This window comes from Nestor notabilis, unplaced genomic scaffold, assembly GCF_000696875.1.
Source record: "Nestor notabilis isolate BGI_N333 unplaced genomic scaffold, ASM69687v1 scaffold3395, whole genome shotgun sequence".
Classification (NCBI taxonomy): Eukaryota; Metazoa; Chordata; class Aves; order Psittaciformes; family Psittacidae; genus Nestor; species Nestor notabilis.
The window spans coordinates 30,629-56,478 of record NW_009928813.1 but is presented as its reverse complement, the minus strand read 5'-3'; the positions used below and the strand labels follow the sequence as shown (position 1 = coordinate 56,478).

Here is a 25,850-nt window from a genome sequence, read left to right as displayed (position 1 = left end):
ATTCAGCTACTGAAAAGGTACGCACTGCCCAAGCAGCCACGGTCAACAGGGAGCATATTGCAGGCTAGAGAATTTTGCACTCAGAGAATTTTATTCTGGAGGACAGAGCTATTATTTGACAAAGTATGCATGAGGAGATCTAGAAGACTATGTGAACTCATGATCTCCACACAAGCAGAGTACAAAAGGAAAGAGTATATGACTAAACTTAATTGTTTCCCAAACACAAAACAAAAGGCAGAATAATGTCAATAGAACGCTGTGCCCAGCTAACAGGCATCTTTGTGTTATATGACAAGGTGCTCTGCTGATGATGGCAGTCAAAACAAACCAAACTGAAGAGCAGTTGAAGAGCATTTTACAAGTTTTCAGACTGTAGATAAGACACAAGGAGGCTCTAAAAAAAACCATTAGGAGAGTTCTATTGCTAACATTTAGCACCTCTACCAAGACAGGTGTCTACCAACAGGATTACAGTAGAAATCAAAATGATTGTGTTCACATTTGCTGGATTGTGGAAACAATCATCCTGGGAACAAACGGATACAGGAACTATGCTACGCACAGACAGCTACAGAAGTTATCATTATTCATGTCTGTTCCGTCTGGAGGGTCTGAACTCTTCCACCTTCATGAGACCAACACTGCCCAATCGCTGTCTTCTCTTCCATACTGAAACAAAGAAAAACAGAGCTTAAGAATAAAAGTTAAAAGTAACAGCGTATAATTGATAACTTCTTAGCTTTATCCTCAGAAAGATTAATATTTGCCATCCATCATAGTTTGCATTATTTCTTATGCCTTTACTTCTGTCATAGATTTGAGCAAAGCCTAAAGGCGCCTTGAAACTTTATCCATCTTCCAATAGACAGACTAGGAAGGGGCGATACCGATACTCACCAGGGATGGTACAGAATAGTTCTGCTTCACTAAAGCTTTCCTTCAATTTAATACAGTTATTCCCTGAAGTCAGTTCATTAATTCATTCATAAGTATGTCCCCGCTCAAGCTCTAATAAACAAACACATTTGGTTTCATTTCTTTTTATTTTCAAGGTGGCTTTTTATTACAGCATTCTGATTGAATGCGAAATAAACCCCGTCACAAATACCACAGAGAACAATTAGAGAGAACTGTAACACAAATAAAACAAGTAGTCTTTCCATATACAAACCAGCAGGATCACCAGGCAGAAATGAAGGCAACTTGCCACATGGAACTGTATCCCTTCCAGGGGACGATACAGTCCCAAGGCAGCACTTTGATTTGTTAAACTGGTTCCATGTTCTAAAGCTCATTGTCACCAGTCCTGTAAACAATGCTCCAGAATGCCTCAAAAATACACATATGGATCAAGTATATATATAAAGCAGAGGTGGACAGACTAGCAGCAGGTGAAAGTTTAGAGCCCTTTCCCTCATAGCACCACGTTCAGGGAGCTTGAAAACACTTTTCACCAAGGAATAAAGACTGGTTTTAGATGCTTTATGTAGACTGAAAAGATCACTTGATGGTTATTTTTCCAGAGAGGATAAAAGGAAGTTACTCCAATCCAGGTCCTGCATTGGCAAGAAAGGAGATAGAGACATTAAAGCAGGGACAACAGCTCTGAATCAGAATAAGCGAGCAAAATACACTTCTAGATCCACAAAAGGAAAGATGTTCAGTGCGCTTGTGTTTTACTCTTTACTCCAGCAGGTAAAGTCTCTAAATGACCTTCGTATGTCACATCTACTGTTTCTTTTCATTACTAACTCTACTGATCATATTCTGTAATCTGCAGGGTGTTTGACTAAACACTAGTATGGTGCTACATAGGACCTTGGACAAATTACTTGTTCAAAGGATTTCCAGCATTCCCAGATGCCAGTGTGGTTGCCTTAGGACCTCTAGCCAATTTAACCACAAAGCACTGGATTACCCTCGTGTTAGACCGTTTCACTGAGGATAGAGGCAAAGAGAAAGAAAAAGAAAATAAAAATCACTGCTTTTCAGAGAAAAGGTGGTACCCCCATTTCCCCAAATCAGAAAGCAGGCAAAGGCAGGGAATTATTTGTAAGTCTTGCTGGCTTTAGGTAACAGTGTCATCTTTGATGTTGACTTTAGAAATCGCAAGGGCTGGTCTGAGTTGCCATTTGAACCTGCTTCCAGAATTAAAAGGAGAATGAAGATATTGTACCACAATCAAGATGTTTTCATTCCAGAAATAAAAGCTGATCTAGCTTCCTTTTCTGATTTTGTCAAAGACTTTGTGACCTCAGGCTAATCAGCCCCATCCCTCACTTCCCTCCCCACAAGGAAAGGGAATTAGATATAAATTAACACATACATCTCCTTCCCATGTTGTTTTCCACTGGCCTACCCATTTAGATTGTAAAACTTTGAGAAAGATAGGGGTTCTGTCTAAATATCTGTTCACTGCTGTCTTGACTGTAGCGTTTACATGTTTTTTCTATCATGTAGTATAAGCAATATTCCTTGCCTTCTACCCATTCCTTCCAAGTTGCATCCTGATCTACACTTTAAAGGGTATAGCAAAATCTTGTTTATTCTCAAAGCATGGAATGCAAAACCACAAAAATATCTGAATGGTATTTCAGTGAGTGTATTCCCAGAGAAAAGAATCCCATCTCTAAATCTGCTAGCTCAAGCAGTTATAGAAGACAGTGTACTATGACTAATTCATTAACTCATTCATAAGCACACCATTACTGTATACAATGTAAATGATTTAATCTAAAATCGTTATCAGCCTTTCATAACCATGATTTCTACTCAGTAATAGGAAGGGAAATGTATATCGCAGTACTACTACTGTCTCTCTCAATTGGCATGAGAAATGGAATCAGTTCTGCCCATGAGTTTCTAATTTGTCACTCTAGCTCTAGTTCCACTGAACAGCTGTTCAAATCCAAAGAAATCCTGTTGAATACAGAAGACTTGCAAAAGAACAATGAGTAGCATGAAAACGGACTTGGAAACACAATAATGAAGACAAACTGAAAAATGTTAACAAAGCATGTATTGTACTCAAGGGAATCATTACAGTGATACTGGATATGGAGCCCTGCACCTCTTGGTCACGGGTTCAACTGCAGGATAATGTTGGTAGTGAGAATTTTTACTTTTTTACAACTGTCTATTGTCCAGTGTGAAAGAGGTATATCACCCTAGTTGAGGCAACAGCACAGCACAGAGACCAAAGCTGTGTTTGGCCGTAATTTCCATTGCATTTTTTTCTTCAAAACTTGAAGATTCTCTAGCATAAGAAGCTCAGACTGTCCAAATGATATGACAACAGTCCAGTGATACTGCAAAGAGATAAGAGATTTTTTTTTCCCCCCTCTCTTTCCTGGTAGAATATATAAAAGATCGTTGTGAAAGATCCTGAAAACTCCCCTTACATTTAAGAATATTATATACTCCATGTCTTACGTTGCAGCATTGTTTTCTGTTTGGCAATCTGGGGTCCATTTGGATATAAACTCATCTTTCCACAGATAGAAAAGTGCAGAAACATAATCAGCAACCACTAATTGACTTTGAAAGGGGAAGTAACCATCATCCTCCTTAAAATCATGTTTTTAACAATTAAATGTTCTACCTCTAATTGCTCATTTAAAGAAGGAAGAAAACCTAGAAGTAAACATACACATAATAGTCCAGCACTTTCCAAGAGTGATGGATTTACTCTTGGTGTGTAACTACTGAACATACTGTATGTACACAGTTTATGTACACAGTTGAAAGACAAAAACGTCCATATGCATAGTTGTAAAGTGAAAAGGTCCAAGAAAGATAGTGGTTAGAAGTAATTCACACTTTTGCAGCCTCCACCTGAGCCTTGGTTGGGGGTGGAAAAGTAGGGTGATCAGGGAGGGCATGGAGGAAGCAGGCTGGATAAATTTTTCTTAATAATCCACTCACTATCTACCAGTCAAGGGAGAAATAGACATACTCCAGTGTTGCCTTCTTAAATAGAATTCTGGATTTCACAAGCCATTCTTCTAGAGAAGGCATTTGCTTGTCTCATAACACAAACTGCTAAGGCATTACCTATTCCCATAAATAACACACAAGGTGCTAGAACTGGCCTCAGCTCTTTCTGATGCCAAGCTGTTCTACAACTGCAATTAGAAGGGATCAGTGGCGACTCAGCTGATCGTAAATTGTTGAAAGCCCTAACATATATTGCAAAAGCATTGCAGAAAGTAACACACGAGTTACACAAGTGCTTTTAGACACTGGAGATAGCTATTTGACATACTAACGAGATGGCTTTAATACAGAGTATAGAGCTATGAAAACAGTGGTCAGTATGTATCACAATGAAAAGTGTATAGTAAATCTGGACATATGACAATAAAAAACAGTGATGGACACCAGCTGTTATTTTAGATAGGTGTATCAGGCACTTGGGATGAGAAAGATGAAATAAAACTGTGGTATGTGGTGGAATTCTCGAGACAGGTTACTGTGTATACTTGCACAGTAAGATGACAAAAATGTTTCATGCAACTGAGCTGGGAACATGGCATACTAAGCCTCTCTTTCCCATCAAGAAACAATAAAATCTAGAACTGAAGGTGCCTTTGCTTCTTCCTAGCTATCAGTCCTACTGTTTGAAGAGAAAGACCCACTACAGTTGGCACAGCTGAAACAACAGAAACATTATGGGGGAGCATCTCTTTTTGCCCCCATGAAAGTTGGCTCAGTCATCAATAAGAAAAAATACCTGACTATCAGGAAATCTTTCCTCCCTGAGCTGCAGTCAGAAATGTCAACACCATTCTAAAGAACAAGACATGCTGATCCGATGTCATCTTCCTAATAAAGAACAGTCAGGTGGTCCTGCTGCATCATTTGAGCTACAAGTCTTGGGGTGGTAGTGGTTGGGGAAGTAGCTATCCTGGAGACCAGCAGCTATGAAAGGTAAAAATATGTAGAGAAAGAAGAGTACAGAAGAACAGTGAAATATCAGATGGCCTGACTTCTCATTGTCTAAGATTGCTTCACTCTAACTCTGCAATGAGAAAAACTCACAGTAAGTAGCAATGGATTTAAACTTGGACTACAATATAGCACAAAACATTGAATAAGTAACATTGCATAAGTGAACCTGCTTATCATGGGATTTTAGGTGAGTCAACATATGACAGCAGACTGCAATTCATGAGTAGTTTTTGTCTGGGGTCTCATCAGAAGTACCCTGCGTAAGATTATTTCTACACACTAGTAAAGCGCCTGTAGAATAGGAATAAAAGAAAAAAAAATTAATTCTAGGATTCTTTCTTAAAAAGTGCTGATTATTTAATGGGATTCATAGAGTTGTTCTGTAGCGCAGTACACCCCACAATCTTTAAGAAGATTCTTAGTTCAGGGCTTACTGGCAGGAAGATAAAAATTTTAGCAGCAAATCTAAGAACATCTTGAGCTAAAGCTAAGAATGCAGAACAGTAACCATCAGACTTGATTTGAAGAAATCATAATAATGACAAGCAGCTGCTATCAGATCTTAAATAAAGGGGCTTGTAACTTGCCAAGACCTACTCTTATCCCCAAATCCCCCACATCATAAACTATGCTAAATAAGGAAAAGAAAGCAGGCAACTGAAACAAGAAGGGCCATAAAGTGCTGCTCATTGAATTTACCTGAAATGGTATTTGACTATGCCCAGGCATGGAGCTCAAGCACATATTCCAAATAGACTTTGATATTTAGCAAATCACGAAGCAAGGAACTGTTTTAAGAACAAGTGACCATGCGATTGGAAAGATGCTGAGAAACAGAAGTTGGTTGTGCCCAGTGAGTGCTTACTACTTTACCCATCTCTTTATTAATTAGCCTATATTCATTTGTGATAGTGATTATTAAGATGCTTCGTAATGCTATTTTTCCCTTAAAAAGGAACCCAGAACACAGTACTGGATTTCAGTGACAAGAATAGTATCTTACATCTCTCATCCGTCTTCCAAGATCAACAGGGAAGTAATACATTACTCTTCATCTGTATCATATTTTCTCAAGGGAAGAAATGTAAAATCAACAGAATAACCACACCAAACTAAAGAGCCTATATTATTACATAATGGTGCCTACAGCACCACTATTAAAAAGGCTATTTTCCAATGTTTTCAAATGTCTACATTTTATTATTTTATCTGGTTAAAGAAGAGGAAGCAGCTTACCTGGATATCACTCAACTTATTCAGGAAACGGGTTGTTAACTGAGGTCCATTCTCCATAGTTGGAATGTGCAAGTGCTGACATAGAATAAAGAAGGGAGGGGAGGAAGAGAGAGAATAATATGTAAAACCAGCTTTCTATATATATGAATACCTTAGGGTTACCAAGAATTTAAATAAATGTGTATATATATATTATATGCAGTTGCAATAATCCAGCCTTCTGAACTAACTTTGTGCTGGCTAAATAGCATCAAGTCAGCTTAAGAGTCTGAATGCCTGGGGAATTCCGCCTGTGCAGGAGAAATCTCCCGTAAAAGCACCTGTGCACTCTCCTGAACCTCCAGCTCTTCCATCAGAGCTGGGATCCTTGCAATGAGGGGTGAAGAAGAGATGAAGTTGAGAAGGAATGAATGCAGTGGTTCAGAAATTTGGTTCCTTGTGAAAGTCACCTCTCCTCATCTTTCCCAGGTGCCTTTATTTGAAAATAAATGTTCAATAAAAGAAACGTGGGAGAATATATTTTTCGATATTTACAAAGAGGCTTGGAGCTGGGAACTTCTCCCCACCTGAAAAAAATTGAGATTTTATGATTGTAACTCTTAAAAATACCCTAGAAGATAAGAGGGAAAGTTCTCTTCTGACAACAAAGCAGTAACTCACTTGGGAAACAAAATACTGACACTTCATCTTTCCAGGAGCCTCTGGCAGCTTTCCTTTTCTATCTATTTTTAATTAAGCTGCAGTTAATTATGATAAAATTCTGAAGGAGAGGCAGGAGGGGGAAGGGGAGAGAAGAGGATTTTTTAAAAAAAAAGGCGGGGGGGGGGAAACACATTTTCTTACCTTGCCTTTATATAAAATTTTAGAGATAGGACATACAACACAGGCTGTTCCAGCACCAAACATCTCCTTCACTCTGTCCTCTTCCAAGGCAGCTGTCAAATCACTCATGGTGATGTATCGTTCAGACACTTTAAATTCTCCCTGCATGAGAAGAATCAACCATAAAAATTGTAAAAACTTTACAAATGGTTTGTATTTTTGTTTTCCATGTGGAAACATCTCTAATAGGACTATTATCCTAGTGCCAATCAGTCAAGTTTTGGCTGTAATCCTATGATCTTTTCAAGTCTTCCAGTATCACATGAGATAGATTCTAATCAAAAGAAATACCTTGGAGGAAGCCAGTGCTTTGCCAGATACAATGCTGATGATTAAGTTGCACTCCTCTCTGATTTGGTACAGAATATCAATATTGCATTAAAGGAATAACACAGCAGAATTTGTCATGGTTTGTGTAACACAGGATCTGACTGCTTACAGTCTCAAGCATGCTAGAGTTCATACAAAAATTACTCAGTTATGTCAAAAAAGCTTTGCATCCCACTCTCAGCCAATTCGTAAGCAAAATACATTCTGTTAATTCCACCTGCAATGCCAACTGCATGTGATAGATTTCTTTAATCCCTTGTGAAATTTTACACTGTAGCCTGCAGAAAGCTGTCACGTAAGAAAAATAACTGTACTGCAGGTACAAGTAAAACAATTCACACTGGACAGTCTTAACATAAGTTGTGGTTTACCTTCTACAAGTGTTAAAAAGTGCATAGCAACTGATTGAGGGGACATGTTTAAAGAACAGAAATAAACATAAACCTTTGAAATTTTCATTTCATGGATTTATGTGGACTTTACTGTCGTATCAGACAAATTAAAGCTCAGCCATTGTTTCATATGCAAGTTCTTTAACATGAAACAGATGCTTATGATAGCATAAAACTTTATTAGCTCTGGACAGGATAGTATTTGGAGAGAGGAGCAGGGACACCGTGTAAGCAGAGTTTCAGATAGGTTAGGGAATGGAGGTCAGGAAGAAGAGAACAACCTTTGTGAAGTAGAAGACACGTAAATATTCAAGAGGACTGAGGTGAGAGTCTGGTATCTCACAAATAAGCCCTGTCAGCTGGAAATATGTGTCTTGTAAAGGAGATGAGACTGAGAAGTGTGCATGCATATCTGCACTTGGGGTATACCAATATGAAAAAAGATGTGTAAGAGTTCAGTGCAGGTCAACAAGTGGCACGCATGTGCTACGAAGTACATGCCTAGCTCTCTTCACTGCAAGTTAAATTTAAGTGACATAACTGCCAACTGTACTTCAGGAAGTCGTTCAGCTACAGGTGTTTAGAAGCTGAGTTAATATCAGGGGGAAAGGGACAAAACCAAGAGACAGGATACTGGGCTTGATGCGCCTTTGGCTCTATAGTATTTTTATCCAGGCCACAATAAAACCTTTGAATATATTACAGGCAGAGTGGACAGTTCGCTGCATTTCAAGATACGAGGTAGTCCCAAGTGTCCAATTAAGTTCTTGGATGGCTACATGGCAGAACTGGAATCTGGAAGCAGACAGATGACTTCAAGACTGTAGCTGGATTTTAGGCTGCATGCTAGTTGTTAGAAATAAGGGTGAAACCATGAGAACTAAATGGAGAAAAAGTGTGCTGATGACAGAAGTATAGCTGTGGTCATGCACGGTAATTGTTTGTTTCCTTGATTTAAGTTGCTTGTACCAGAGGATTTGATGAGAATTTTCATGTTAAATACTACACGGAGATAGTTTAACAAGCTTGGTATTGTTCTGTGTGACAGATGTGGGTATTCTAATGATGTTGCTGGGAATCTGAATTAGCATGCCCTAAGTTCCCACGCAGGTTAAGGGATTTTAGTACTTAAAGGGGCTTACAAGAAAGATGGAGACAAATTTTCATCAGGGCCTGTTGCAATAGGACAAGAGGTAATGGTTTTAAACTAAAAGAGTGTAGATTCAGACTAGATACAATTTTTTTTTTTCAATGAAAGTGGTGAAATAATGGAACAAGTTGTCCAGAGGTGGTAGATGCCTCATCCCTGGAAAACCATTCACGGTCAGGTTGGATGGCACTCTGAGCAACGCTATCTAGTTGAAGATGTCCATGCTCATTGCAGGTGGGGTTAGTCTAGATGAATTTTGAAGGTCCCTTCCCACCCAAAATATTCTGATTTAATCAGATCAGTTGAACTTCAAAATACTGAGCATCAGGAACGCTTACTTTCATCAATGTTGTAACAAGATAGTCGAAACTATCACTGCCGGGGTCAAAACACTCACCCAATTGCATGCCAGATCCAAAATACTTTGTCTTGTCACTCCTGGAAGAATGATGCCATCTAAAGGTGGGGTTGCCAGCTCATTTTCTGTCAAACACAAATGAAATAGAAACACTGGTTGAAAAACAAAGAAACAGAAATAATGTTTACTGGTATTACACCATTAATAAAGGAACTTAGGAATAAGGGGTTCACTATACCCACTTTGTAGCATTAATATGAAACATCTACCATAAATTTTGGGCCCATTTACTGAACAAGCAAAACAATAGAAACCTTGCCAAATGCATCCTGAGAGGAGGCTTCCTTAGTGATCTTTTGTCTTGGTCTAGACTTCCTTTTTTTCCACTAATTTTCTCTTACACAAAAAGAGTAGTCTTACTAAAATTCCGGAAGTGTCAACAATTCAAATTGTTCAACTATTCTGGTTTGTTATCTTGTTCTTCTTCTTTGTTTTCAAAAAAAGGTTGTTAGATATATGTTCATCTAACTAGTAAAAAAATAGATAAATGATAATCCACATGTGGTAAGTACTTAAATTACAACACAGAAGTTTGTATGTAGCGTTTGTTCTTCCCTCTGGCCTTTGCAGCAAAACAAAGTTAACCTTTTTCATTTTAAGCCATCATCACATAGCACATACCCAGTGGTTTCTATTATCAGAGAATACTGAGCATTTACTCTTTCAGACAGCCAGGTTCTTTTAAGACAGTCTCAAATCTTCACTGAGAAATTACGACATCCTCAGTCTTTTTGTATTACTCTTCATATTTTTTTTTTTCCTAACCATGGTCTCTTCCCAACAAGATTCCATTACCTTTCTTGATCTTAAAAGGATACTATCCTGCCCATTAAATACACAAACCATTAAGGTTTTTGATTCTTTTATACCCGTGCCACATAAAAGAAGATACGTATCTTCATGTTTTTATTATGCCCCCTTATGACCTTCAAAAGATCACTGAATCCAGGCCTGTCTGAATCAGTCTCAAAGACAAAACTGTGTTTAAAATGTTCCTATAGGTCCTGTGAAAACTTGCAGCTGGGTACAAGAGAGAAACATGGTATTCATCCTTGGGCCAAGAGAGCAGGTTGAGTGAGCTCAGCTGCTTTATACTCTGTTGTCAGATAGATAGTCCTGTGCACAAACAGTCTGCCAGCCATGCATACACAGCTCCAGACTGACTACAGCGACACTCTGGAAGAGGGGGCTTTATGAGTTGGGGTGAGGTAGGGGAAATGGAGGATAAATAAATTGAATTGTTCACTGGATCTGCTACTCACTGTCCATCCTCTCTGGAAATGTCTGTTAGTTGTTAATGTAGCCACCCCTGGAGTTACTCTTTTGGACGAGAAGTTTTTCCTATCTATGCTTCAATGTTCCTTTTATGAGGATGCCAAAACATATGTAAAAAAGACTGTCCTAGAACAGGCTATATATTCTGCTCTGGTTTGACTAACCAATAGTGTGATTCCCTAACCTATCCCAGACTCCTACGCACAGCAGTGGTCTCTTCTTTCTCATAGTCAGGAACAATAGCTTTCTTTCCTTGAAGACTGTCTAGCATCACTCTGAATGTAATGTGTGTCTGGTCCTAATTCTGGCACAACTATCATGAAAAGAGGATTTAAAAACTTCACATGAGCCACAGGGCTCACCTGAATCTGAACACTGAAAACCTGATATTCTGCATTTGTTACCCAGTCACATACAAATGCACCCCCTTCTATAACAGAAAACTTCAAATAATGTAGACATTAATACCAAAGATTGTGACTACACACCAGAAAATTTTTACTATTGTGTGATATTGCCACAGATTTTGGCCAGGACACTGTTCAAGCTCAATAACATATATTAATTGATTTGAGCTAGTTTGAAAAGGTGCCAGGCCAAACCAGCCACAAAACAGCACTTGAGTATACAGGACGTTGGGAGTCTCAAAATGTTTCAAACAGCCTGCTCTGTAGAATTTTGTCAACTATACATATGATGCCTACCAGCCTGGGGCCACCCAAGGAACATCTGCTCCCCTGGTATCCGGCAGAGATGATAATGCTATACAACACAGCATGCCAAAAAGCTCATCTTCTCTGTGAAGCGATGCCAAACCAGGCTCCATATGACATCAGTTTGTCCATCTCAAAAAAATCCCCAGACTCTGAGCTCACAGACTCCATTTGCCTTCGGAACTATTTTCATGTGCTAGAAGCCTTAAAATGTATAGCAGCAAAAAGGGGGGGAAAGGTATTTGAAGGAAAATGTCAGGGTTTCTCTTCAGTTGACTGCTGTCACTGTTACAGTAGTAGCACTATAAGTCCAGTGCTCCATTAAACCAGGCATGGTATAGGCATGCTGTAACAATGGAACTCCATCAGTTTAAAGGGATTTTAAAAATGAGGTCTTGCATATTACACAGCTTCAATTTTTACACACCTGTATTTATGAACATATAGAAGATAAGATTCCAAGCATGAGATGCCTTCAGTACTAGTCACACTATAACAACGCTGAGAAGTACACCAAAATATATTTTAACTGAAGGGAACTTCAGGGTCAAAGAGAACCCAGGAAACCTTGGCTTCACTATTATTAACAGCTGACTTCCTTTCCAGTTTGTTCTGTTTCTATTCCTTTCTCCTTATTTCCCTCAGGCTTTTCTTCTACTCTCCCCTCATGAAATCACTCTGTCTTTGTCTCTCTGTCAATTTACTTTCCCCAATTGCTTTCCTCTCCTTTTCTTTGCCTGCCATCTCATTCATTTGCTGCTCTATCCTCCTTGCTATTGCTATCGCTTCCTATTAGCCCAGAAGGTACGATTCTTACTTTGTTACTCGTCTCCTTGTAAAAGATAATTCTGCAGCACAAATAATCCTCTACCTATAGAACACTAATCAATCTTGCCTGATATTTCACCTGCCCATTCCAGAGAATCTTTTAAACATGTTTATTTTTCAATTTATGTAAGCTATTTTGAAGTGGGCACCATTAATCCCAAGTTTAATAACAGCACAAAAATATTCAGCAATGCCTGAATGCTATTCACAATGCCTTAACATTAAAGCTAGAAGTAGAGCCCAGATGGTTCCAAATCATTTTAAAGAAAGTGAGTTTTTGGAAAGTGCACACAGATTTCATAGTTAGCAACCTTCAAGTTGGACATATGTTTAAATTTTAAGGTTTTCCATAAAGTCAAGCCTATATTCTAAGCAAAAGAACAGGCATTATTAAAGGAAATAAGTTTCAATGTCAACAGCTTATGTGCTCTGAAGAGGTAGGTGGAAGGGACTGTAGGGTGACTAAAATTTTCACTTTGTGAACATAAACCATAAACAGTGTTTGATGAACAAAATATCACACTCCTGTATTTATGCCAGAGCAGCAGTGGGGATACAAAACTAGCATAGACTATGTCATGTTATTTTACCAGAAATTGAGTAGTTTCTTCCCCTACTCTCTCCTTGATATTACAAACAAAATATTTTTCCAAGCTTCTCCTGCTGCCCAAGACAACATGTCATGTTTAATCATAATGCTGTAACTGAAATTACATAGCAAAGGCTTGCAAGAAAAGCCTACTCTCATTGGAAGCATAGACGTTCTTTAGTCTAGCTTTGGTCTTCAATTTGTGGCAAACCAAGGAGAGCAGTTCAGACTACTCTGCGCTGACCTCTGGACACAAAAAGAAGGGCATTTTCCTTCTGATGATGATCTGCAGTTTCTGCCTCACTATTTTTATGTTAGATCCCTCTCTCAGCTGCGTAATTTACATAACAAAACCGCATTTTAAGTAAGTATCCTTTGTGAAGTGACAGAACATAATGACAAATGCAAATCACAATGTAAAGCCATAGGTAGGTAGGTGATGACACACTTTGGCAGCAAGAGTGTTTCTCAACCAAAGATATCATAAATTAAGCATTAATCAACACACCGGGGGACAGCAAAGTGCTCCAATGATGCTAATGACCATGTCGTGTGGAATGGCAGGTTTGCCAGTATACAGTTAGCTTGGGTGGCATGAATTACAAGTTGTTTGCTACGGCCACCTCACAATAGTACTATTCAGTAGTGCACTGGTCACATAGTGATTGACAGATCTTTGGAACAGTACGGTGCTGCAGCTGGATAATTCCAGCATATTCCTGGTTTAAGTACAATGAGAACATTGAATTCTAATTATGTCCCCCCTTCAGTGTCCTTTCCCTGGGCAGAATGAGCCAAAATCTATTTTTGTGTCTCTCCAGCAAAGTTACACAAGGCATGAATTTGGCCATCTAGCTATGCTGACAAATCTACTGCTGCTGTAACAACAACAAGATTTCTCGTATTTATAGTTTCATTCACAAGACATCACAGGCTCATTCGACACTGAATAAGCATCATTCCTCTTACGAAAATGGTAAACATTTTGCAGAAGAACAAGTAATGAAACTGGAGATGAGAGTCAGGTAGCTGGATTCCCATTACCCTACACTATCTAAAACATACTGCTGTCCCCAAAGAATGTTGCCTCTGTACTGCAGCTGAGCACTGCCAGACAAATGTCAGTATTCAAGGGTACCCATGGCACTATGATGAAATCTGAGTCTGAACCCTCCATCTGCTGCCATGCAAAAATTCAATAACAATTTGCATGGGGGCCAGCACTCACAGAATTCAGGAGGTATCCTTTTATTCACTTGCCTATAGTGAAGAGGTTTAATCCTCTAAGGACCAGGAGTCATGTAATCTTCTCCATCAGTTCTCAGGTGCAGCTATCACTTCTCAAGCACTTAGTACTTGCATGCCTAATGGGTATTTTTGAGATGCCTAAATAGTTGGCTGTTCATTAACTAGATAGCTTTCTAATCAGCATGTACATTGCTCAGAGATGACTGGATACAAATTCGTAAAAATGGCTTCAAGAATGATAGTATCTCTTGAAAGCATCTTCGAGCATTAGTGATGTGGGATGCTGACTGTCATGTTTCTCTCTCTCTGCCTCCACTGGACAGAATTTCAAATTCCTCAAAGGAAGAGGTAAGTTCTTCATCAGTTGGATGGTGAAATATTTTTGGCTATCCTTTAGGAACATCTGACTTGTCAGAAAGTGATGATGGCAACCACTGATGCTCAAAGTCACAGAGTTTGAACAGTTATACAGCCATAAGGTGTCTTTAGTATATCCCCATATTTTTCAGACCAAACACTTCCCTAAAGATCAAGCATGCTGCTAGAGTTGACACTAAACCTGCAGTGGGACCTTGTACACGGTTACACTCTACCCTTCTGAGCATGTGGACTGGCCCAACAGTTATTAGCAGGCAGTACTCACAGCTGCTCCAGAATCTCCTCTTTCACAATGGTATAACTTAGTTACCTATTAGTTTTCAGAAAATAATTTCTGAATTTTGTTAAATCATCTTCATTTATGATTTGCACTCATATATATTACTTTGTGTATTAAATTCCCAACTGTTCTACTTAAAATTTTTATGGTTGTGTTACTATACCTCCGTCTTCATTTATCCAGTAGAGAAACAGATTCATTGTTCCAACTTCAGTTATTTGGTGATCTTCTCCATACAGCCACAAAACCTGCTGGCAGCCAAACTCCAGGGCTTCTTGCTGGGCATAAACAGAAGAACCATAATTCCTTCCAGAAACAAAAAGAAAGAGCAGTTATGAGTATCTGGTTGGGTATTTTCTCATTTCTGTGCAAGGTTTTGTGCACATCTACCTTATGAACTAGTGCTCTGCACAGTCAGTGCTTGTCCCTGGAATATTTTAGTTAGAAGTATTCTACCAATATTTCCCTAGATTATTTGTATCTACAACCCAAAAACTTCCCAACCAGCTCAAAAAACAGCAGAACAAAACCACCTCATCTCACATATGTCAGACGAACCTCTTGGAACACAAAAAATCACCAGAGGCAAGTTGTTTCTTTTCTAGTAAAAGACATTCACAGAACTAGTAGCTTCATGAGCTGCAGACAGGCCTCGAATTCCATATCCTCAAGGAGCAATTGTTTTCCCAAAATGCTGCCTACAGTGAACCTGACTACTGAGCTACTCTGTAGCTGTAGTGAGGGAGGGAATAAACTCTTTATAGTTTCTGATGTTACCATCAAGACCCAAAGTTAGCAGCCCAAAGTGCTGACCACATTGGAGTTACATTCTCATTTTTGGGCACAAATCAAGTCAGTAGGGACTCCAGACTCTTTTCCACAGCTGACATACAAAGGATGCACAGGGAACAATTAACATATTTCTAAGACTAAGCAAAACCAAACAAAACCTAAAGTTCTCAGAACATCAGACTGAATGAAGGAAAGCTGTTTTCTTGCCCTTTTATTATTCTACTAGCTCAACTGAGCAGCATTTGATAGCTACTAATTTCCTGCCTAGAAAAGAAACTCCCAGGTAGAGGCAATAAGCTTTGCTTAAACCAAAGACCAAGGACATATAATAATTTATTTAGCCACTTCCAAGTTGCTTGCTCCAGTGTAGTCCTAAGCAGCTTCAACTCTACAAGTCAAGTACTCGGACATTAACAATTACGTTTCTACATAACTAGTGCTTTGGCCTAGCTCAGCAGAAAACTGCCAGATGATGATCAAGTCGATGCAGGTAATTATCTCATGCTTTCCTTTAAACACCCATACTCCCCTAGCTAACTGCAGATGGCTTGTCAGGACAGTCTGCCAAGGAAGGAGGTCAGCAGTCAATGCTGCTCACTGCCCAGTTGGCAGCAGGCTGCTACACTGAATGCTACATCACAGGAGTGATATCTTTAGTGTCAACTTCTGCAAGGGGAACAGCCAAAGTATTACATGGACACCTTCCAGGCCTAGTGTCTTAGTTTGAGATGCTGCAAAATTGCCTCTGCAAGTAATCCACTTGATTGTAATATGGAAACAAAAATATGCAACTGTATTGTATACATATTTCAAAGTACAATTTTGAAATCTGTGTTATAGTACATTGTTTAACTGTCATATTTAATACCTGTACTTCTACTGGATTAGATACTTCACTAAAAAACAAATCTCATCTACAAGCTATGTAGAAGATGTAGAATTATGTTTTCTTACGCTCCCAGTTTGCAGTCCCCTGTTCCTCCTTTCCAGGCTCTTACATACTTTGGATCTGCCCATAAGGATATTGGATTAAAGCTTCCACTTGCAAAGTAAGGGCCCACAGGGCTCAGTATGACATACAGTAGGGCTTTAGTTGGCTTCTTCACTCCAAGGGAAGGCTGAAAAAAGGGAATGTAAAAAAATTAAAAGTTACTCTTACATTTCACTCCAAACATCAGATACTACACAATTAGCTTTTGAACACTGCTTTCAGAGGAACTGCAGTACAAGAGAGCTTTTACCAGAACAATGCAAAGTGCTGCAATGAAGAGAAAATATTTATATAATTTCCCCCTTATCCGTGCAATGTAACAACCCTAATTTTATATACTGTCACCATTCACTTACAGCTGCTTCATTTATCTATATATTATTCTAATCTTCACAAACAGTTTCAAGCTTTTGAGAATTCAGAGATTAGATTGACAAGAGTCTATATGATTATATTAATTAATCACAGCAGAAGCTTGCAAAGCCTCCTTGGGGCAGGAGTGTCAAGGACCACTGCTAGCAATAACAACAGTGGAGGAACCGCTGTCAGCTGCATTATTGATGAGAATTATCCAATGCCACTTAGAACTGGCATTTGTAGAGCCGGGTGCTGGCTCCTCGAATGGCTGTGTGACAAGTTAAAATGATTTGCCTGCTGGAAATGGTTCACACAACAGCACAGGAAATAACCTGGAATGTATCACCTTTTTTACTCCTCCTCTCAGAGAGATGGCTTTTCACACTTCAAGTTATCACTATCAATACTTGAATGTGGAGATGAAAAGCCTGGCAGGGGTCAGAGTCTGAATACTGTGGTAGGGTCTTTGCTTAACTATATGATTCTTTCAAAGCTCAGGACTGACCACAGAATCACAGAATGACTGAGGCTGGAAGGCAGCCCTGGAGATCTTGAGATCTTTGTCCAGTCCCTCTCCTCAAGAGCTGGTTGTCCATGATTCTTGGGATCTTCTATGCAACTGAATGGGTTACTATTTTTTCTCCAGTCAGAGAAACTAGTCTCATAAAAAGAACAAGCTTGTACTTGGTTTCTAAGATTAGGTCTCCACTGAAAAAAAGTTACTGAACTTAAATATTTAGGACCAAATTTAAGCAAAATACTGTGCACAAAGTATGTGAAGCTCATCTGGGAGGTAGGAGGGAAAAATAATAGTGCAACAAAGGAACTTCTGAAAAATTCCAATAAGCCTTCTTCAGGTACTTACAGTGTTATTTTGATTTCTGTATATCTTACTCCTTCAGCAAAACTTCTAACATGATTAACTGAGATCTTAATATTTTTCCTGATTCTTACATGATCATTCAAGAGATTGTGCTGACTGGGTTTCTTAATTGTGCTAACTCATCAAAGACTAGCAGCACATGCAACCTGGAAACAACATATGACATAGCAGAAAGGCCAGATATGTTGGCTAACCTGAAAAAAACCTCAACATCAAGACAATTAAAAAAGAAAACGGGGGGGGGGAATCATTTTTAAAGTTGACACTTTACAGTCACTGAGTGGAGATCCTTCCATCTGAAAATCTGCAACTAGCTCACAAGCATTAAAATCAAAGGGGTCCTAGAATATACGTGAAATGCACAATGCACATGTATGGTGCCGACTTACAGATGAGGATACTGCAGAAGAGTAACTGGCCTAGTCGGGAAACCATACATTCTTTAGCCTTTTTGCCCTATGGTCTACCATTATAGGCTTCTCTCCACCACTGCTAAAAGAACTCAACCTTAAAGTTTTAATTAAAATGAATTCCCTGTTTCTAATTCCCTTCATAAATACTACAGGCTTGACTGACACCCACGTGAAACTCAGCGTACACAGTAATACCTAGGTGCTAAGGAGACTCTTGTAAAGTCAGGTTTATCTGGGTTCAAGAATAAACTGACACAACAACTTGGTTTTAGTTGTTAAAAGTTATTGGTTTTAGCTGTTAAAAGTGTCTCTCAGAAAGGCATTCATAATTTACTGGGTAGAATCTTCCAAAATCTCCTCGCCAAAGTCAGGACAGAGACACAAGATGAAATCACAAAATCTACACAACAAATTTCTGTTCCCTCACAATTTCTTCGGATTATTAGTATTTTAAAGGCATACATTACCATGTGACAAATAACTATCCATTTATTACAAACCCAAAGTTAATCTAAGTTTTGCTGTTACGACTCAGAACAGTTAATCAAGTTTACTTTCTGTGATCTAAATCAATGTGTCCACTAGGTGGTGGTGTGGTCAACATAAATTTGTGAAATAGAGCTACCAGTGACTAACTCGGAAGTAAAGACATAAAACCGATTTGCCCCTGAACTGTAATACTGTTGTCTAGTGACTGCTGCGTATTTCCCTTTATGGATGGAGGCTTTTCTCTCGTGCTTAGTACCCAAAAGTTACAAGGAAAAAGAGAAATGTTTCTTACCTCAGTTCCAATTAAGGTAGGACGGATGTAAAGGCTGGCAGTGGTTGAGTACGGGACCCACTCCTTTTCCACTTCCACAAGCTTCCGAATGCACTCTAGAAGCTCATTCTGGTCAAAATGCTAGGAAGGAAAAGCAAAGGGCAAAAAGCAAATGGAGAAATACAGCCTAAACACTCTGTGGTCCTTATAGATCCATATGCTAAGGGGAACACTTCATCAGGATAGGTTACAGTGACAGTCCATAGAGGTTTATAGGACTACACCATTTGAGTTCATTTCTTACAGAATTTAAAGATCTCATGGTCTTTGCCACTGTGCCTTTTTATGCAGTATCCTGAACGTCCTCCCCTGAAACAAAGTATCCTTCTGAGATAGCAAAAAGGAACTATTGACCCTTCCTGCCTCCAAAGCACATGGAAAGAACAGCTTGTGCAGCCAACACCTTCACTTTGGCTCATCACAAGCTAACCTACCGCAGAAAGAGTGCTTTGTGTTAAAACACTGAGGGGATCGAGACACCCAGTTTTACAAAGTTGCAAATTTATTACAGCAATAAAGCTAATAAGCATAAGAGTAAATTCATTAGCCTATATACAGTTGCTAAAAGTCATGTTAAGTTGTTAGCATGACCAAAAATGAAAGCACTCAGAGGCTGAAGGATTTAACTGAATTGGAAAGAAGAAAAAGAAGAATATTACTGCCAGAACAATTTAATCAGCTCTCTGCATGCAAATATCTGCAGAATTGCTCTCATCCCTCAGAAAAAGACTGTATATCTGAGGCACTAGGGAGACAACGGAGAAAGCAAAATACTGTGGTGATTTAAAGGAAAAATGCATTTTGAATAGTTCACTGAATAAAATCTCTTAACAAAGTTTAACTGAACTAGTCAAGAGTTAAGAACGTTTGATAAATGTTACACTACTGTAAAGTTTCAGAGATTTGCATTCTGAAAATGAAAATACGCTCTGACTTAAGGAGAACAAGATGCCTTGACTACATACTGGCAGAGTTGCTCGTCTTGCTGATCGTGCCATCCTCTCCATGTTGAGGGTTGGCCGGAACAGGCGGATTTTGCCATCCACTCCTCGGTAAGCTTTCATTCCTTCAAACAACTACCAAACCAAAAAGGAGGGAAAAGCAAGCAAATAATAATTGAGACATTTTATCTGTGCAACAGCAGTACACATGCTTTGGAAATAAAAGAAGTACACAGTACTCAAGGCATAAATGCTAACTAGTTAATGCTTGCAACACACTCCTTTGACGTAGTTTTATGACATTTATATTACAAAGGTGACCTGCCTATGCTTTAGATGTATCTTTCTCTGTCAGAGGACTTAATGATAACCATTTTTTTTTCCACAGCTTGGTTACAGCAATTAAAATTTGTAGCATGTGTTTGACTTAACTAGTCACTCACATCCTTATTGATACCTAAAGCTGAGCTAAATCAGTATTCTCCCTTAAGGAAAAGATCTATAGAATTTAATTACATATGTTAAACATTTTTAGGGCTGTGTCCAAAAATTCATTTCGGTAGGAAGCATGGAATAAGGTAATTAAGGGAACTCTGTTGCAGTTCTTGTTGCAGTTGCAGCAAAATCTTTGTCACTTAGTTGCCCCACGCAACCCTACGCTGTGGAAAGCGGTTTAGCTAGCACGACAGACAGATGCATCAGCCTTACACTACAGGGAGAATGCATGAAAATGTTTTACCTATACTTCACAGGAAACTTTAATTAGTCATAAGTATCCCATCAAACTGCACAATCCGGATGACTGGTGTTGACAATCAATTTACCAAAAACATTGTTCCATCAGTCCCTACCAGCAGAATGTTCCACAGCATCTCCTAACCACAACAAAAAATATACCCACAAAATATCCATACTTATTTTCAGTTACAGATTCGTAGTTTCCAGTTATAGTCAGAAAACTATAATTTTGTATACAGTTATATAAACAAAACCCCCTACGTATAAGTTCACATCAAACATAAATATATACAGCTATTATTTAGATTAAGTATTAAAAGATCACTCATGTTTATAGACGAGAGCTCAGAATTTTAGAATTTAGTTTTTAAAGCATTTCTTTGTACATTAAATTTCAGCATAAGTTCTATGAATTTAACTGCATCACTGCTTTCAGTCTCCTCAGACTTCTCCTCCTGACTGTTTCACACAAATTGTCTGGAAATACATTCTTTGTAGTTGGAAGTCTACATGTGCAGGGGTTTTATTTGGGAAAAAAGAATCCTGTATTTGTGTGTAAGTAATTTTAGTAGAATATTCAAGATTTCATTATTATTAAATTCTATAACATTTCCCCAGAAGGATCAGTGAAGTGCAATGTCTAGAAAACTTTTGTGCAGTCCCATGCTAAAGCTAGGTCCCTCCACATGACAAATTTTAATTGGGTTGTAACTGGGTTGCAGGCATCCTGACAGTTTTCCTTAGGCTATATGCTAACTATGTAGCAGAACAAGAATTAGAATCCAGAACTTTTTGCCTTCAAAATTTATCTTATTCCTATAGCAGTGCCAACCTTATTAAAAGGTTTGTACTCAGTTTTGAAAAAGCAACAGTTCCTGGTACGGACACTGTAGCTATAAGAAAAGAAACATATTTTTAATAAAGGATGGCATAGGTACCTATATGATTGATACTTTGATATGATTCTTATTGGGCCAGTTATTAACTAATATCACATTGCTGTAATGCTACTATCTTATCACAGAACAGTTGTTTCCCTCCACCCTTTTCCCCAACACATTCACAGAACTTTTAATGAGAGGGAAGAGAAAGGAATGTTACTACTAAGATCTGATCAATGGTTTGAGAGAAGTAAGAATCACATCATTACTGAAACACAAAGCCTTCTCAAGCCGTTAAATCTTTTTCTCCAAAAAGAAATACTTTTAACCTTCCAGAGCTCAGTAAAACCTTTCACTCTTTAAAAAAGGAGACAGTGATGTGTTCCAGAAATGCTCAACATGAATAAAAGCAATCACTGTGGTTACTTGACGGTTGGCTGCTACAGCGGTGTGCAGACAATATTATCTGACATCTGTACATCACAGGAGCTGGATCTGGAGTTCAGCAGATCCAGACTACCACACTGCATCATGGAGGGCAAGGAGAAAGGGGATGGAATGCCAAGTTCATCATTTTTATTATACCCACTGTGTATTCATTGAGCCACAGCATTGGCACCAGATTCTCCTCTGTCTGTCCTCTTGGCTAGAGGAATAGTGACGCAATCAGGGTAAAAGAATAAAAAAAAAAAAAATGGGGGGAAAAAAGAAAAAATAAAAAAAAGAGAAAAAAAAGAGAAAAAAAAAAGAAGAGCATATTCATATTAGCAATGATTTCAGACTAGGCCAGAGGGCGAGCATTAAAGCAATGTGCTACTAAGAGTGAAATATAGATCCGGGACTCCAGCGTGGTTTCTTACTTCTCGGGCAGATCAAGAACTGCAGCCTTAGTCACAGGGGCCTGTTGTAATTTACAGAGGACCTCTGGAGGCTCAGTGAACAGATGGGGAAAAAGAAGCAACAACAAAAAACGGTGAAGGCAGGAGCTCAGGGACAACGAGCAGGGAAAAGCTGAAAAGCTTGATCCTTCCCTTATGATAGTGGTTAAAAAAAGAAAAAAAAAGAAGGAAAAAGAAAAGAAATAATAAAAGAAGCACAAGCAACTCCACTAACTTCAGTGGAGACACTCCCACCTACCCAGAAGCAGGAGGAGAAGCAGGCTTCCATTTCAGCATATGTGCCCTACTGAGGCTCTCACACAGATGTGAGTATAGCCAAAGCTCCTCTGGAGACACAAAAGGCAGCTTTCACCAGTAAGCAGCTAAGCACGGAAACTGTTAACCACGCTGGTTTCCGACTTAACATTTCACTTTCCAAAATTCCTTGCTCTATGTTCTCTGCTTAAATGCACTTGTATATGCTGAATACATCAGATGTAGTTTGGAGCTCTCCAGACTTGTGCAGAGTTGCAAACAAGCATCTGTCTAGTCTGTCCTGCAATCCAAGATACGAACCTTTAAAACAGCTTAAAGTAACTCACAAAGTGCATGTTCAGCCCCCATATTAAAGCCACTCTTGGAATTTCAGAGTTCTTTCCATTGCTTCATTAAGTTACATCAGAGACAGTAAGTGGACAGTAACCATCAGTGAACTAGAACATGTTCTCAAATGAATTTGTCACCACGCAAGCATTATAGAATGATAGAACGGTTTGGGCTGGCAAGGACCTTAAGGTCATCAAGTTCCAACCCAACTGCCATGGGCAAGGACGCCTCCCACTAGACCATGTTGCCCAAGGCTCTGTGCAATGTGGCCTTGAACACTGCCAGGGATGGAGCATTCATCACTTCTTTGGCCAACCCATTCCAGTGTCTCACCACCCTCATGGTAAAGAAATTCTTCCTTATATTTAACCTGAACTTCCCCTGTTTGAGTTTAAACCCATTACCCCCTGCCCTATCACTACAGTCCCTGATGAAGAAAGGGTCACCTTCACTAGTCCAGAAAGTTAAGTGAGCTGAAATCCACTGGTCGGAGTTCCTTCTGAGTTACACTAACATAAGTATAACCTTGTTTAAATAATGGAATTAGTCTGGAAGGACATCAGCTAACAAAACAAAATGTAACTCAATACTAATGAACTTCAGACAGTATAGTCCTTGTATTACAAAGGTATGACTTCAAGAGCTAATAAAACAAAATATCTGTTTCCAGATCAATTCAGTACTCACTTCTAAAGCATAATGGAGAGATGAGGAGGCTGGATGCAATGAAAGGTTCTCAAGTGGTTTAATATAAGGTTTCTCCCATCCAGAAGCCAAGGACCATTCAATTGTCAGCATATTATCAGTGAACACAGTTCCAAATACCAAACCACTGGGGTCTGGTTTTTCCTTGAAAGTCGTAGCTGGGGTGATAATCAAGTCTGAAGCCTGAAGGAACATGGAGACAAAAATGAAGTGTATAAAAATAATTAAAAGTCAGACTGATTTAAAAGTTTTTCTGCATCAGTGAACATTGACAAATGCAGTATTTTATCTGCGAGGACATTTAATAACAGAATGCTTAAAGGCAGCTAACCTCTAAGTAGCTGGCAAAGTCTTCATACTGTATATGCACACATATACACAGTGCTGCTTATACCAGAGGTAGTTGGCATATTTTGAAGAACTGTTAAGTGGAGAAAGCAGTACAAGGTGTAAAACCAGAAAATCAGCAGATGAAAGTTTCTTGGACACTCAGATTAACATAGCTGTACAAGTTCCACAAACACCCAATTGCTGTACCTCAGAACATAAGCTGATCATCAGAAATTAATCCCCCTCACAGCTAAATAGATACATTATGCTGATTTGCCTTCAATGCATAAAACCAATGTGAGAGATCAGAGCCAGCAGTCAGCAGATTACTCAGGTCACACTAGCTTGTTCATTCGCATTCATATTTTCCTAGAAAGATCCCATTAGCAAAGAAGGTTAAATGTTTCCTTGCATGATTAACTGTAGAGACTTTCTCTTACAAGCTATGACTAGCTCCAGAAATGCAGAATAGGGTTTTTTTTACTGGTTTTGGCTGGGACAGAGTTAATTTTCTCTATAGTAGCTTGTATAGTGTGAATCATCCTAAAGAACAACAGGGGCAGAAGGAAAGCAGGATCACTGGCAGGTCACTCCCTTTTTATACACAGATAGGGCTAAACAACTAGAGAGGGCTATGAAGGGAGCAGAGTCTTGATCCACTATCTCCATTCTCTTTCTGTGCCATCTGAGCACTTAAATCGCTGGTCAGAAGCAAGGAAGTATTCAACAAAGAATTGTATTCAAAGCTCCATTGCCCTTCCTAACATGACTCAGAAAGCACTGACCCTTATTATAGACCCCCCCAAGTAAGATCTTACTTCTTTATGCTGGGTACATATAAAGTAGACTGGAATGCAGGTGGTTCAGACTACTGCTCAAATGAGTTGTACATGGACTAAAAAGGCAGTTTTGCAAAAGATACCACTGACTTCTCAGACTCATCTTACAAAATAAGAAAAAATTAGTCCCATGCTTTTGAAAAAGAACACATGCACTCTTACCTCTGTAAACAACCTGATTTTCAAGATGTCTTTAATGTACAATGGCCTGGTTTTATGGATCAGTTAATTTTTGTTTGGGATTTGGTTGGTTGGGTTTGGTTTTGTTGCTTAATGGCTTAGATGTGAAATTAACTTAGAGCTGGAACACATGAATAGCTAAAAGCTTGCTTTAAACTATCTCCAATTATAGGGCTTGACTAAATACTAGAGTGCATTAGCCTGATTGAACTAATACATAATCTGATGAAATAACAATTATTCTTCCTAACTTTTTAGAGTACCCTTTATCCTGCTGACAATGAATGCTCCAAAATGGGAAAAGCACTACTTGATGATGTCCTGAAAATCAGAATGAATTTTACCTGACAGCCTTTTATCATGCACTCTGGAAAAGAAAAAAAAGATACCACACAAGAGCGTGGATCAAATTAAAAGCCACAAAGGAGTGTTTGCACTTACTTCCAATGGAAGACAGCTCATGAAAACACTTATGCAGGAGTGGGATGTGAACAGGGCTTAAGCAAAGATGTAGAACACAGTTACATCCTTGGCTTTATCTCTGGACAGAATCACAACTTCTAAAGAACTCCTACTGCCAGTGGTATTAACAGCTCTCCCTGAAGCCATGGCTTCTGTCTCATCTCAGGTGATTTTCATTAAGGTAATTAACTTTACAATTAACTGGCCTGGGGACCAGAACTATCACATGGAGTCTCATCTCCTAGAACTCCCATCAGTGTGCTGATTTCTGCTTTTCTGCCTCAGTTTGCCACTTTCCCAGCTGTGGCAGCACTACTAGTTGAAAGGCAGCACTACAAAACAGTTTGCTAAGCTCATCAAAT

At 38.9% G+C, this 25,850-nt stretch overlaps 1 protein-coding gene across 1 annotated transcript in view; it reads right to left on the bottom strand.

Moving 5' to 3' along the window:
• Nucleotides 1-203: 203 nt before the first annotated feature.
• Nucleotides 204-25,850, bottom strand: part of BCAT1 (branched chain amino-acid transaminase 1, cytosolic) — a gene marked incomplete at its 5' end in the record, with an annotated part of 40,573 nt that continues 14,926 nt past the window's right edge. Inside the window, 9 exons of the mRNA XM_010014687.1 lie at nucleotides 204-672; nucleotides 6,190-6,264; nucleotides 7,033-7,173; nucleotides 9,341-9,426; nucleotides 14,836-14,978; nucleotides 16,419-16,582; nucleotides 18,890-19,009; nucleotides 19,894-20,004; nucleotides 23,660-23,860. Coding sequence (XP_010012989.1) covers nucleotides 631-672; nucleotides 6,190-6,264; nucleotides 7,033-7,173; nucleotides 9,341-9,426; nucleotides 14,836-14,978; nucleotides 16,419-16,582; nucleotides 18,890-19,009; nucleotides 19,894-20,004; nucleotides 23,660-23,860 — 1,083 coding nt within the window. The remainder of the gene's footprint in view (nucleotides 673-6,189; nucleotides 6,265-7,032; nucleotides 7,174-9,340; nucleotides 9,427-14,835; nucleotides 14,979-16,418; nucleotides 16,583-18,889; nucleotides 19,010-19,893; nucleotides 20,005-23,659; nucleotides 23,861-25,850) is intronic.